At 33.9% G+C, this 12,325-nt stretch overlaps 2 protein-coding genes across 3 annotated transcripts in view; one reads left to right on the top strand and one right to left on the bottom strand.

Moving 5' to 3' along the window:
• Nucleotides 1-2,382, top strand: LOC136799659 (uncharacterized). Its single transcript, XM_067056377.1, has 2 exons — nucleotides 1-2,119; nucleotides 2,325-2,382. Exon 1 carries the CDS (start codon nucleotides 60-62, stop codon nucleotides 1,569-1,571), a length of 1,512 nt encoding a protein of 503 aa, XP_066912478.1. The 5' UTR covers nucleotides 1-59; the 3' UTR covers nucleotides 1,572-2,119; nucleotides 2,325-2,382.
• LOC136799658 (folylpolyglutamate synthase, mitochondrial-like) overlaps nucleotides 1-9,433 on the bottom strand; it is a 32,668-nt gene extending 23,235 nt beyond the window's left edge. Inside the window, exons 1-6 of one of the 2 annotated variants that reach the window (XM_067056376.1) lie at nucleotides 9,347-9,433; nucleotides 8,958-9,210; nucleotides 5,281-5,418; nucleotides 4,969-5,022; nucleotides 3,762-3,826; nucleotides 3,252-3,366 (exon numbers count right to left, since the gene is read on the bottom strand). In XM_067056376.1, the coding sequence (XP_066912477.1) occupies nucleotides 3,252-3,366; nucleotides 3,762-3,826; nucleotides 4,969-5,022; nucleotides 5,281-5,418; nucleotides 8,958-8,990 (405 nt within the window). In that variant the 5' untranslated portion in view covers nucleotides 8,991-9,210; nucleotides 9,347-9,433. The other variant, XM_067056375.1, reaches the window with a different exon arrangement.
• Nucleotides 9,434-12,325: the final 2,892 nt, after the last annotated feature.

The raw sequence follows: 12,325 nt of genomic DNA, 5'->3' as shown, positions 1-12,325 counted from the left end.
ATCCTGATCTAATCAAATTCGAAGAGGAGGCAAAAATTGACCCCCTACCAGAAGAAATCATGAAAGAGACATCGACAGCTAGCATCCAGAGATTAGAGGATCAAACGACAGATGTCATCAGATGGGAGAAGTTTTCAGAATGGGACAAAATCAAACGAGCTCACGCATGGATCATGAAACTGAAAAGGAGATGGGTAGAATTCAAACGACACGGTAGCTCGGAGACAGATATGTCAATTCTGACCGCCAATGATCTTCAAAGAGCCAGCCGAGAACTATGCAGAATTTCTCAAGAAGAATCCAGAGCAAGTTTGTCCGCACAAAGACTGACGAATCTTCAGCCAACAAAGATGGAAGGACTTCTGTGTGTAGGAGGCAGACTTTCAAAAGCACTGTTACCTACCCAAGCGAAGCATCAAATCATCTTATCTAAAGAACATCCGATCAGCACACTCATCATCCGACATACACATGAGAAACATCATCACATCGGAAGAAACGCAACATTGTCCATCCTGAGGGAGAAATTTTGGATCACAGCCGCAAAATCAAAGGTGAGACAGATATTAACGAAATGCTTCTTCTGCAAAAAGGAGAGTGTCAAGACGAAACATCCACTGATGGCTGACTTACCACTTGAAAGAGTTGATTCCAGATGTCACGCATTCCAAAATGTCGGAGTGGACTACTTTGGTCCAATGCTAATCAAACAAGGAAGACGAACCAGAAGAACCACTGGTGCAGCAAAGAGATACGGTGCATTGTTCACTTGCATGACGACACGAAGTATACATCTCGAGCTAGCAGGTGACATGTCCACTGATTGTTTTATCCTAGCACTTAGAAGATTCAGGGCAAGAAGGGGTAACCCCAGGGTTATCCGAAGTGACAACGGGACTAATTTTGTGGGGGCAGAGAGAGAATTAAGGGAGGCACTCGAGAAATTAGACCAGAAAAGGATTACTAATGAACTTTCAGCAAACAACATCGAATGGAAGTTCAACCCACCCGTCGCGCCATGGATGGGTGGTGCCATGGAGTCCATGGTCAAGCTGACAAAAAGAGCACTGAGGGCAACGGTGGGTGACAGAATGTTTAATGAGGAGGCTTTACACACCTTATTACTTGAGGTAGAGTCAACCCTCAATTCCCGACCAATTACACCTGTTAGTGACGACATAAACGATTACGAAGCCCTGACTCCAAATCACTTTCTTCTTGGTCAATCCGCACCAAATTATCCAATCATAAGCGAGGCATCCGGACTAAGGAGCGAATGGAAGCAAGTCCAAAAGGCACTCGCAACGTTTTGGTCAAGATGGGTGAAAGAATACCTGCCCTCGCTTAACGAAAGGTCAAAATGGACGAGCGAAACGAGAAACATGAAGCCAGGAGACCTTGTGGTCATCAAGGACACCTCAATCGCCAGACACAAGTGGCCGTTGGCACGAATCCAAAGCGTAATTCCATCAGAGGACGGCAGAACGCGAGTGGCAATCGTCAGGACGAAGGACGGGAGCACTTTTAAACGAGCCGTTGGGAGGTTAGGATTACTGGAAGCTGTCCAGTGATCGTTGTCTTCGATGAAATGGTCTTAACGAGCGTGGTTCGAAATCCAGCTTGGTTGTAATTATGGTATTGTTGTGTTAAATTCTACTAAATGAACTTTGATATGAGTTAATCGCATTGGTAACTCAAAGAACTTTTACATGAAACGCAGTCTGCGTTTGTATGATTTGTTGGTCAAATGGCAAATGCTTGTTGGATGCACTGGTTGTTTGGAGAGACGCAATCTCTGTTGGGTGGAGTGTTTTGGTTAAAACTCCCAAGTGCATAACGTCATTGAATTTGCTCTCCATCGGAGTGATTTGGTATGATGGCTCTCCTGCCGGAGTAATTAGTGTTTTTTATTGCCTTTTTATATAGAAAACTTTGAACGCCTTTTTTTTGACACAATTTTCTCTTTGACAAGACACAAGAAAGCTGTGAGAGAAAAGACGACCTTTTAGTAAGAAAATGTCATGTCTGACTTTGACAAAACTGCAACTTTGATAGCGTCTGACTAGTTATCAAGTCAAGTCTTTTATTTGTTTTTGGGATAGTTTGCCGACAATATTTTGTAAGTATATTTCTGTCTTGTACATATTTTCCATGCTATTTTGTGCCATTTTTATCTTATTTGACTTAGATTTTGGCTCAGACTTTGACTATAGCTTGTACAATTTTGACTTGTATATTTTTTGACTGACTAACCGACTACTAACATAGGCCTATGTATGTAAATATGTCAAGTTACTTTGTATAATTTTTTCTCGTGTTTTTAGCTTGAACGAATATAACGAACAAACAAAATCGTTACAAGAACTTTGTCAATCCCCTAAACACTTTTAATTATTTTATATTAAAGGGATAATGAGATGGTTAGGACCATGGTACTGATTTTTTTCTTAATCGCAGACTCTTTTTTTGCCTAACAACTTTTCCAAGCCCACATCCCCAAGGGACCATTCAAAAAGTACGTACGCTCTGAGGGGGAGGGTACTACCAAAAGCGTACGAAAGCGTACGAGGGGGAGGTCAGGTAGAAAGGTACGTACGCTTTGACATTTTTCAATACAACGAAATTTCAGTCAAAGTTTGGTTAGATCTTCTGATTATATCATCAACAAAGACAAACAGAAGTTGAGCTTATTTTAATTTTTCTCAAAATCCCCTAATTTACCTTTATATAGACTGTTTAATACGATCTAAAAAAATTTTTGAGGGGGGGGGGTCATTTCAAAAGCGTACGTACGCGAAAGGGGGGGTAATGCCAAAGCATACGAGAGCGTACAAGGAGGGAGGGGGTGGTCAATTTTCACCGATTTTGAGCGTACGTACTTTTTGAATGGTCCCCAAGACCTTAATTGGAGGGTCTTACACTGTTTTTGCGTCATACTTAGGCGAAAAAGATTAAATGTTCTATGGGCAAAATATCCCAAACCAGTCAGGTTAATCCAAGATTCTCTTCCGATTTTAGAGTTATTGCATTATATAATCAACAACCAATCAGTTCTAATTAAACGATATGAATGTGATTAATAATTGGAAAGTGAGAATTTATTTTAAAACTTGAAAAACAGACATTTCAGTTGGTTTTATGTAATCTTGTCAAAATATACTACAATTTCATATGTACTAATACATAATTTGGAAATGACTGCAAAAAGATAGAGGCAAAATGATATGTTAACTCAGAAAAATGTTTCTTACTGCAGTCTCCGAAAGTCTATCATATAATTGAAAGAAATATTTGGTGAAGAGATCTCGATCCAAAGGTTTTCCATTGATTCTGATTCGTTCTCCCACTTCCACCAGATGAGGTGAACTGCAAGAAAAAAGTTTTTTGATACAGTGTTTAAAATTAACTATAAATTTACAGAACATTCTCGTATACCTTGAGTTTTTTACCTTTTTAAATTTAATCCACCAAATTCTATAAATAATAACACCAAAAAACAATCTGAGAAGAAAGTTGAGCCTAACATGTTGAATTTCAAACAAGTTAAGAGTCACAATAGTAAAAATGGCTTTTATTGCATATAAAAAATTATGTTTTTTCTGAAGATAACAATAATCTTTGTGCCAAGAAAATAAAATAGTGGAGCCTCGACAAAATTTGATGCTCATACATAGAATAATTTTAAAAGATTAGCATATATTTTGAAATCAACAAAAAAACTAAGAAAACTGAAATTTAAGTCTTTTTTTTTTAATAATTACCTGTAAAATCCTGTTTTCAAACCATATTGTCTTAGAATACTTTCACAGAATGCACAAACAGATCCCTAAAAGAAAGAACAATACAATAAGTTGTCAAGAAAGTATCTAGTATTTGCGATAATTGTTAGTATACATTTCAAAACGATTAAAAGATTAAATCAGGATAAGTACAAAGAAGAGTAAAAAAGGGCATTGTAACATAAACAATTAAAGGAGCCCCCAGCAGTTTCCATGAATGTGTGAATGAGTTATTAGTGAGTTTATGTATTTACGCTTTTGAGGACGGTAAAGTGACTGAAGCGATTTGGAATAACCCGCAGTTCTGCCCCGCAAGGACGGTAAAAGTGCTGATTTACCGTCATCCTCAGTTGGTCAAGATCTAGAAAAATTATAACCTTGCTGTCTCCGTTGCAGGAAAACACACATACCAAAAATCGCTATTCTTGTTGCAATGAATGTTTGAAAATCGAAAATTAGAAGAAAAAAAATTTTTGATTCTAGGATGATTGCCCCTGTGACAAATGCACCCCAAATAATCGCCCCCCCCCCCAGAGAATTGCCCGGAGAAATACTTCCCCTCTCAACTCTCTTTAACCATTTAGCGTCTTTTTTATTATCTTTATTTGTCCAAAGATTCTTAAAACCTGATATAATTCAATATATTATGGAGAAAAGACTTTAATTTTGTAATTCAAATTTTAATGCCTTCAATGCTTTTTATGAAAGCTCAAAAAGTGGCTCCATCAAACCAACCTAACTTCTGTTTGTTTTGATGTTTTTTTATTTTATTTTTGTTTTTCTATAGCCCATGTGAATCTTCTAATAAGCAGTTTTTTATAAGAGAATCCATTGCCTATTTTTGATTTTTTTACAAAAATTAACTTCTATTCACACATGTTTGTTTTGCAGTGAGTGTATGATGCAGACTATTTTCTCCTGTAAATGAGAGGTTTGAATAAAAAGTCTCTCTATCTCGCAGCATTATTGAATGCAGTTTTCAAGAAAATCAAGTCTAAATCAAGTCGAGTCTAACGATCAGGAATCGTCTCCAAGAACTTTTTTGAGGTGGTAAATGTCTTGCGAGTAATTGATTAAAAAAAAAAATCTTATAAAAGAGCTTTAAAATTATATAACCTGATATACGAGATAAGATGATATACAAATGCAGTATACAGATATTTCAAAAACATTCGAAAAAAAATATTACTTTTCCTTTAGTTCCACTGACATGAATAATGTTCAACCTGTCAAGCTTGTTTACCTAAGGTAAAGAATAATTATGAAATCTACCAATATTTTATTTGATAAAGTTGTACTGTAGATATGTACAGCAAATTTTTTAAATAAAACTTCTTAACAAGAGAGCTTGATAAGAAAAATGGAATCCAGCAACTGAAACCATAGTTATTGTCAAAGCTTGATTTGTAGTAAGTCAATAATAATTATCTTTTGTATTGAAAAGATAAGTTTATATCAAAAAAGTCATTATACTAAGTTTTAAAACTGGGACAATATTTACATCAATTTTTGAACGTTCAAGAAATTTCCTCATTGCTGGTAAACTTTCCAAATGTTTCTTCCCAATCTCCTTTTCCTTCTTCATATTTGCCAAAACCGATGCATTTGTTTGAAGGTTGTTGAGGCGTTGAATAGCATCCTATAAAAGAAGACAAGCGCTACTTTTATGGACCTACCTGGTTATGCATTTAACACATATATAATTGATATCTACGTGAGCATGACCGTTAAACAATCATACAGAACACAAATAGTGACGATCTTTTAAAATTAGTTGTTTGTTTCTTATAAAAAAACGTTTAGAAACCAAAATTTCATGCTCTTGAAATATTCTTTCATAATCAAGATTTTGTGAGCAAAAAAGCATCTATCTCATCAAAAAAATTAGTAACTTGGCTATAAGAACATTAATGTATGCTTATTAATAGTGATTCTTATTTAAAGATGTGTTTTTTGAGCTGAAAATTCTTTTGCAAAAATCTGCTTGAGCCATCTTTTACCTACTTTCATGCAAAAAAATCTGAAAAAAAACAATGATCCAATATTTCACAAAGTCCAAAAAACCTGGTTTTTAGCTGTAAACATTTTTTTTAAATCGAGCTCCGTCACATTCGAGGGTTTATAGTTATGCATCTTTGTGCAAAAAATCATAAAGAATCAAAGAGCCAATCTCGAGAAAAGCTAATACCTAAGTAATTGATAATGTGCTTATAAATAAATATCGAATTTGGCCAAGTTTTCTATACAAACACGCAAAGCAACCAAAACGTCATGTCTAAACACACACATTCTTCAAGAGTAAGCCCTTATGAGCAAATAAAACATCTATCTCATAAAACAAGTGATACTTTTATGGACCTACCTGGTTATGCATTTAACACATTTATAATTGATATCTACGTGACGTGACCTAAACAATCATTCAGAACACAAATAGTGACGATCTATTAAAATTAGTTGTTTGTTTCTTATGAAAAGAACTTTTAGAAACCAAAATTTCATGTTCTTGAAATATGCTTTCATATTCAAGACTTTGTGAGCAAAAAAAAACATCTATCTCATAAAAAAATTGAGTAATTTGACTAAGAACATTAATGTATGCTTATTAATAGTGATTCTTATAGATAAATATGCGTTTTTTGAGCCAACAAATTTTTTATGCAAAAATCTGCTTTAGCCATCTTTTACATATGATGTACTCTGTACCAGAGTGTATCTCACGATTATCGTAGCGTAGTTCACTCTGTACGCATTGTTTGTTTGATAAAAGTTTTTCCGTACGGAGACCTCTGCAATGAAGTATAATTTTGAAATAAAATGGCCGCCAAAGTACGACAATAGTAAACAAAGGGATGGCGTCCATTGAGGGTCACTTTCTAAGCATGTTTTGGCTGCTTTTTTAATGTTTTTGAGCCAAACTAAAAGCTGAAAAGTAACGAAGACATATTCAACATTGTCTAACAGAAAATTATTTTCCAATCACCCTATTTTTCCATGTAGTCCGCCAAAGAAAAATACAACATCTTAATTACAAAAGCTATGCCAACAAAACAAACTATAGCCACTCTACATAGATCGAATTTGGACACAAAAACATGCAGACTCTGAGTATATTCTTTTGCAAAAAACTGAAGTTAAAACCACTTTAAAAACAGGATTCCAATCAAACAACATCTCTCTCATGTTCGTGAACTCAAGGATCCAAAATGTAAACAAAAACATTCGGTTTGTTCAAAAAGAGTTATTTTGCAATAGAATGTCTTCATTTAGAGCTCTCTTTTATTCCAATTATTAAAAGAAATAAAGAAGTCAGTTTTGTTATGAAAACACTTTTTTTCGACAAACTTCTATACTTTCTGACAACTCTGACGGCCATTTTATCTTATCGCCTCTGATTTCTCGCCAAACTCCAACAGGACTCCATCGTAGCGGTTGGTTTGAGAAATCAAGCAGTTCAACAACATGTTTCGTTTGTCAGCTTGTGTGAACTTTTAAAAATAGCGGCTGCATAATTTGCCTTCATCACCAAAATTGGAACCTTTTTTAACCTTCTTCTCTGTTCTTCTTTGTTTTTTAGCGAATTGTTGTTCAAATTTATCGATCAAACTTTTACTATCCCATAATCACAGCCAAATGTATTTTTAAAGTATTTTAAAAGTAATAACTTGAAGAAGTAATTAATAATTTAATCACACACACGCTGTTCACGCCTTGACGCCATTTTTTGTTTGTGCTTTTTTTCTCAAGAGACTTTTTTCCAGCGTACACAATTGATTGACGAGTTACCAAGTGGCGATATAACAGATTTCACAATTTTCTGCAGAAGAACGGACTTTTTGATATGCTGTGTGTGTTCCACTACGGATTTTTTTCAGATTTCAATTTAAAAGCCTACTCGGTGCAAAAGAGAAATCGTTTAAAATTTTTAATACGCCGTTCATTAACTCAAATCAAATGACTTTGGAGGTTCGATGAAATGGTAGCGGAATTGCCATGTTTTGTCAGATAGTCAGTTGATGGTAAGAGCGTTTTGCTGGTCTGTAATTTGTATGACCTGTGCCCTGTGTCTGTGACACCTGTGACCTTATGAGGTTATGTTCAATTTCAAAGTTATCTTATGAATGAAATGATTTTATTTCAAGAAATACAAATAAATAACCAGTCTGTGAAATTAAACATGCAGTAGCCATGATACAATTCGACTGCATGGTGCCGTGATGCAATTAGCAATTTTTTAGAAGAGTCCATAATGGGGTCCATTTTTTTTTTTTTCTTTTTCTATTTGGTTGAGTTGCAGGAGGCTTTAGAGGCCTATTCTCGCAACTATAGACGCTTACTAATGAGCGTCCCGTCAGCACCTTGAACTGACTACCCAATTCCCCTCACATGGCATGGGTTCACCGGGGCGAAGGAACGTTCACTTGCAAAGTGAACTACTGTCTACTGTGAGTGGGAATCGAACCCTGGCCCCTGCACAGAAGCCAAGGTCGACTACCACTATACCCCGACACCTGTCCATATAATGTCTTCTCCCCACCATACATTGTCTGATGTAATTTCTGTGTACAGTGGGATTGGGCCACTCCAGAAAATTTTTGTTACCCCAGTCAGATGGGTAGCCTAGGAATCCAAGTGTTAAACTTTGTTCACAGTCTAGTTAATGATATTTTTGTTGCTTGTTTAACGCTTGGTGCAGGTAACTTGCCTGCAGGGAGATTTTTCCCTGCAATGCAGGTTCGGTCTGATTGGTCAGCTTTCGGCGTATTACTTAGCAGTACTTTAGCCCGCATTTTGATAATTTCGATGCGCGTGCATAATTTATGGAAAACGCTGATTCTGCAGAAAGGAAAACAAATGAAAATGAAAACATCTAGATTCATTTAGAAACAAAATGGCTGTTACAAATACATGTGGCTGATGTTTTGACCTGGTTTTTAGTAGTTTTGAAAGTCTTTAAAGCTTGTGAAAGAGTTTTTATGGTAAGTTGATTATGTGTGTTTGCCTGGGTTTTCAAAGTTCAGAAAGTCTGTCATCTCCCTGTCCCAGCAAAAATAATTTGAACCCTGACGCAATTTTCAAAAAACCTGGAATCTTTCTGAGAGTCTGGCCGCATGCATTTTTAACATTCTTTGGGATGCAAAAAGAACAATTTTTCAATGGTTACCAAAAAGTGCATACCTCATATGTTCTTTCATCTGTCTTCTCCTCCATAAGAAAATAATGACGATCTTTCACTTGAGCTTGATATGAGCTGCCAGGACATAAATCTGTTCTATTGTGACTTGAAATGTGTCTTATAGAGTTGACTCCTATTTGTTTCTTTCTGTTTATTTCCAAAGTTATAAAATCCCTCTGGCTTACAGTCAAGGTGTTGTTAATGTTAGCAACTCTCCAAATTGAACATTGCTGCCAAGTTCCATGTACTTTGAACCTTGTTAACATAACAAACTTATATAAAAATTTAATTAGAAATAAAATAAATCACCTCTGTCATGCGATCCCTTACAGCAAATACTCACTTCAGTCATCACCATGTAGTAAAAAGTAGCACATGCAAAACCGATTACTTTTTTGTTTATTTTGGTGTAAAAAAAGTTGTAAAAGTGCTGCCATCTTTGATTGACATGAGGGACGGCCACTTTCGATTTTTGAAAGTAAAATCAGGCGCGAAAATAACAAGAGCCCACTTCACACTTTAACTCGTAGCAAAAAAGCCCGGGGCGGGGTGGGGTACTACTTAGGCACAAATTGGTCTCAGGCAAATTAAGGCACGTCCAAATTTACCATAATTTTTTATCACCGTTTCCACTTGTCATAGCATATCACTTCATACATCGAAAGAAGTCTATTGGAGTGTAGATCACTGGAATAGCTGTGCCATAATTATTTTTTTCACCCAAAAAAAGATATTAGACAAAAACCAAAAAATGCTGACGTCAGCAAAACTTATTTTTTGAATAACTCCAGTTTGGCTTATGGTAGTTATGGTATAAACATGAAATTTGGACAAAAGTTGCATATCAATAATAGGAACATTTTTGCTCAATTTTTTTTTCAAATTTTGCTGACGTCAGCAGAAATCAGCAAAATACGAAATTTTGCAATAAAGTGCTGAAAAGCAAAATTTCAAATAAATTTTTTTTAAATGATCCTTTTAATGGTGTGCAACCATGGAGGTATAAAGAAACAGGAGAAGTATGCTATTGTAACCATGCTCGCCCTACGATTAAATTAAAAAAAATTACAACATACAAGGTATGCGTGCTCATACCTCATAATCTCATCGAGGCGAGGGCGGGTAAATTACTCGAAAAAATCTCGTACACTTCTTAGAAAAATCACAAAAAAATCACGCAAAAAATCAAAAATCACAAAAAAATCACAAAATCACAAAAAAATCACAAAAAAATCACAGAAAAATCAAAAAATCACAAAAAAATCACAAAAAAATCAAAAAATCACAGAAAAAAATCAAAAAATCAAAAAGAAATCACAAAAAAATCACAGAAAAATCAAAAAATCACAAAAAAATCACAAAAAAATCAAAAAATCACAGAAAAAAATCAAAAAATCACAGAAAAAAATCAAAAAATCAAAAAGAAATCACAAAAAAATCACAGAAAAAAATTAAAAATCAAAGAGAAATCACAAAAAAATCAAAAAATCACAAAAAAATGACAAAAAAATCAAAAAATCACAGAAAAAAATCAAAAAATCAAAAGGAAATCACAAAAAAATCACAGAAAAAAATCAAAAATCAAAGAGAAATCACAAAAAAATCAAAAAATCACAAAAAAATCACAAAAAAATCAAAAAATCACAAAAAATTCACAGAAAAATCAAAAAATCACAAAAGAATCACAGAAAAATCAAAAAATCAAAAAGAAATCACAAAAAAATCAAAAAATCACAAAAAAATCACAAAAAAATCAAAAAATCACAAAAAAATCACAGAAAAATCAAAAATCACAAAAAAATCACAAAAAAATCACAGAAAAATCAAAAAATCACAAAAAAATCACAAAAGAATAAAAAAATCTCAAAAAAATCACAAAAAAATCAAAAAATCACCAAAAAAAATCAAAAAATCACAAAAAAATCAAAAATCAAAAATCATTTCGTACGCTTTTTTCGAAGTGATTTACCCCTCGATTTCGATGATAATATTCAATTTTCAATTTTCGAGTTAAAAAATTGGAAATTGAATTTTGATTGAAAGTTTCAATTTTATTTTTATTTTTGCCAGAAATGAACTGAAATTTCCAGTTTCATCTTTGATTTTCTAATATAAACTTCTTGCATTGAAAATTGAAAATAATATTTTCAAATACTGAAATTGTGTCGTGAAAAATTGAATTTAACAAAACCAAACCAGTTTGTAAAAAAGACGTCTCGGATAAAAAAATTGAAAGTAGAAAATGATTTACAACCAGTTACAAAGAAGACAAAGGAAACAATAGCTTTATTCAGTCTCTTCTTTGTTAGTCTAATTTTTCTCTACCTCAAGGAGTTAGGTCATTTGAAACTTTCTGATTACTCAGTACGTCAAAGGTCCCTTAATTGACAGGTAGTTGTGCCACTGAGGCTGAAGAAATTTCATTCCTAACACAGTCCCGTGTATCCTAAAGAATTAATCAAGTACTTTCTAAATAATTACAAGTTTTTTTAATAAGAACCAGTAAGTTTAATTTGGCTCAGGCTGGGCTGTTCTTAATTTTTTGAATTTTTCAGGCTTAAATGTTCTTACGATATTTTTTACTTGAGAACTTAAAATAGATTTAAAATCAGTACTTTTTTAGAAATCTGAGGCTCAGATTGTTCGTAATTTGTTCTTAGGTCTTGGCTTAAATTTCAGCCTCGTTTTCTTGTAAAATTGTTCTTATAAAAAAGGACGTTGCTCAATAAAAAAGTCACACTGCAGGACTATGTTTGCAGTCAAAGACCAAAAAGTATCCGAAGAGTGTATATTACGTAAAGGAAGTTTTTCCACGTGAAATTTATGTCATAGTGTATTTACCCAGAAGGAAATTACACTGCAAAAGATCTGGGAACTAGACATCAACAAACAATAAAACATTCTACTTTTTTGTTCTTTTTTGGTACACCGATGAAACACTGCTTGTTTTCAGAATCTGCTTTCATGGAAAAGAAAACGTGATAAAATCGGTTTTGTTTTGTCAATTCAATTTTTCATTACACAATTTTCAGTATTTGAAAATATTATTTTCAATTTCCAATGCAAGAAGTTTATATTAGAAAATCAAAAATGATGCTGGAAATTTCAGTTCATTTCTGGTAATAAACAAAACAAAAATTGAAATTTGCAATCAAAATTCAATTTTCCATTTTTTAACTCGAAAATTGAAAATTGAATATTGCCATCGAAATTCAATTTTTTGACCAAAAATGTCGTCAAAAATTGAATGAACGAAACATGCACACACGAACTTCCACCATTCATAAAATTTCTGTTTGAACCACCTATCGGACAGAAAGTAATAAAAAACCTTTAAAGAAGGTCCAGGTATGATCTTTGCAAGGCCTGT

This window comes from Clytia hemisphaerica, unplaced genomic scaffold (genome assembly GCF_902728285.1).
Source record: "Clytia hemisphaerica strain Z4C2 unplaced genomic scaffold, Clytia hemisphaerica genome assembly, whole genome shotgun sequence".
In the NCBI taxonomy this organism is placed as follows: Eukaryota; Metazoa; Cnidaria; class Hydrozoa; order Leptothecata; family Clytiidae; genus Clytia; species Clytia hemisphaerica.
Note: the sequence above shows the minus strand (reverse complement) of the source record. Positions and strands in the feature narration are given on the sequence as shown.

What these genes read in the sequence shown, in the direction of transcription:
- LOC136799659 (XM_067056377.1), top strand. Translation starts at nt 60, where the DNA reads ATGAAAGAGACATCGACAGCTAGCATCCAGAGATTAGAGGATCAAACG.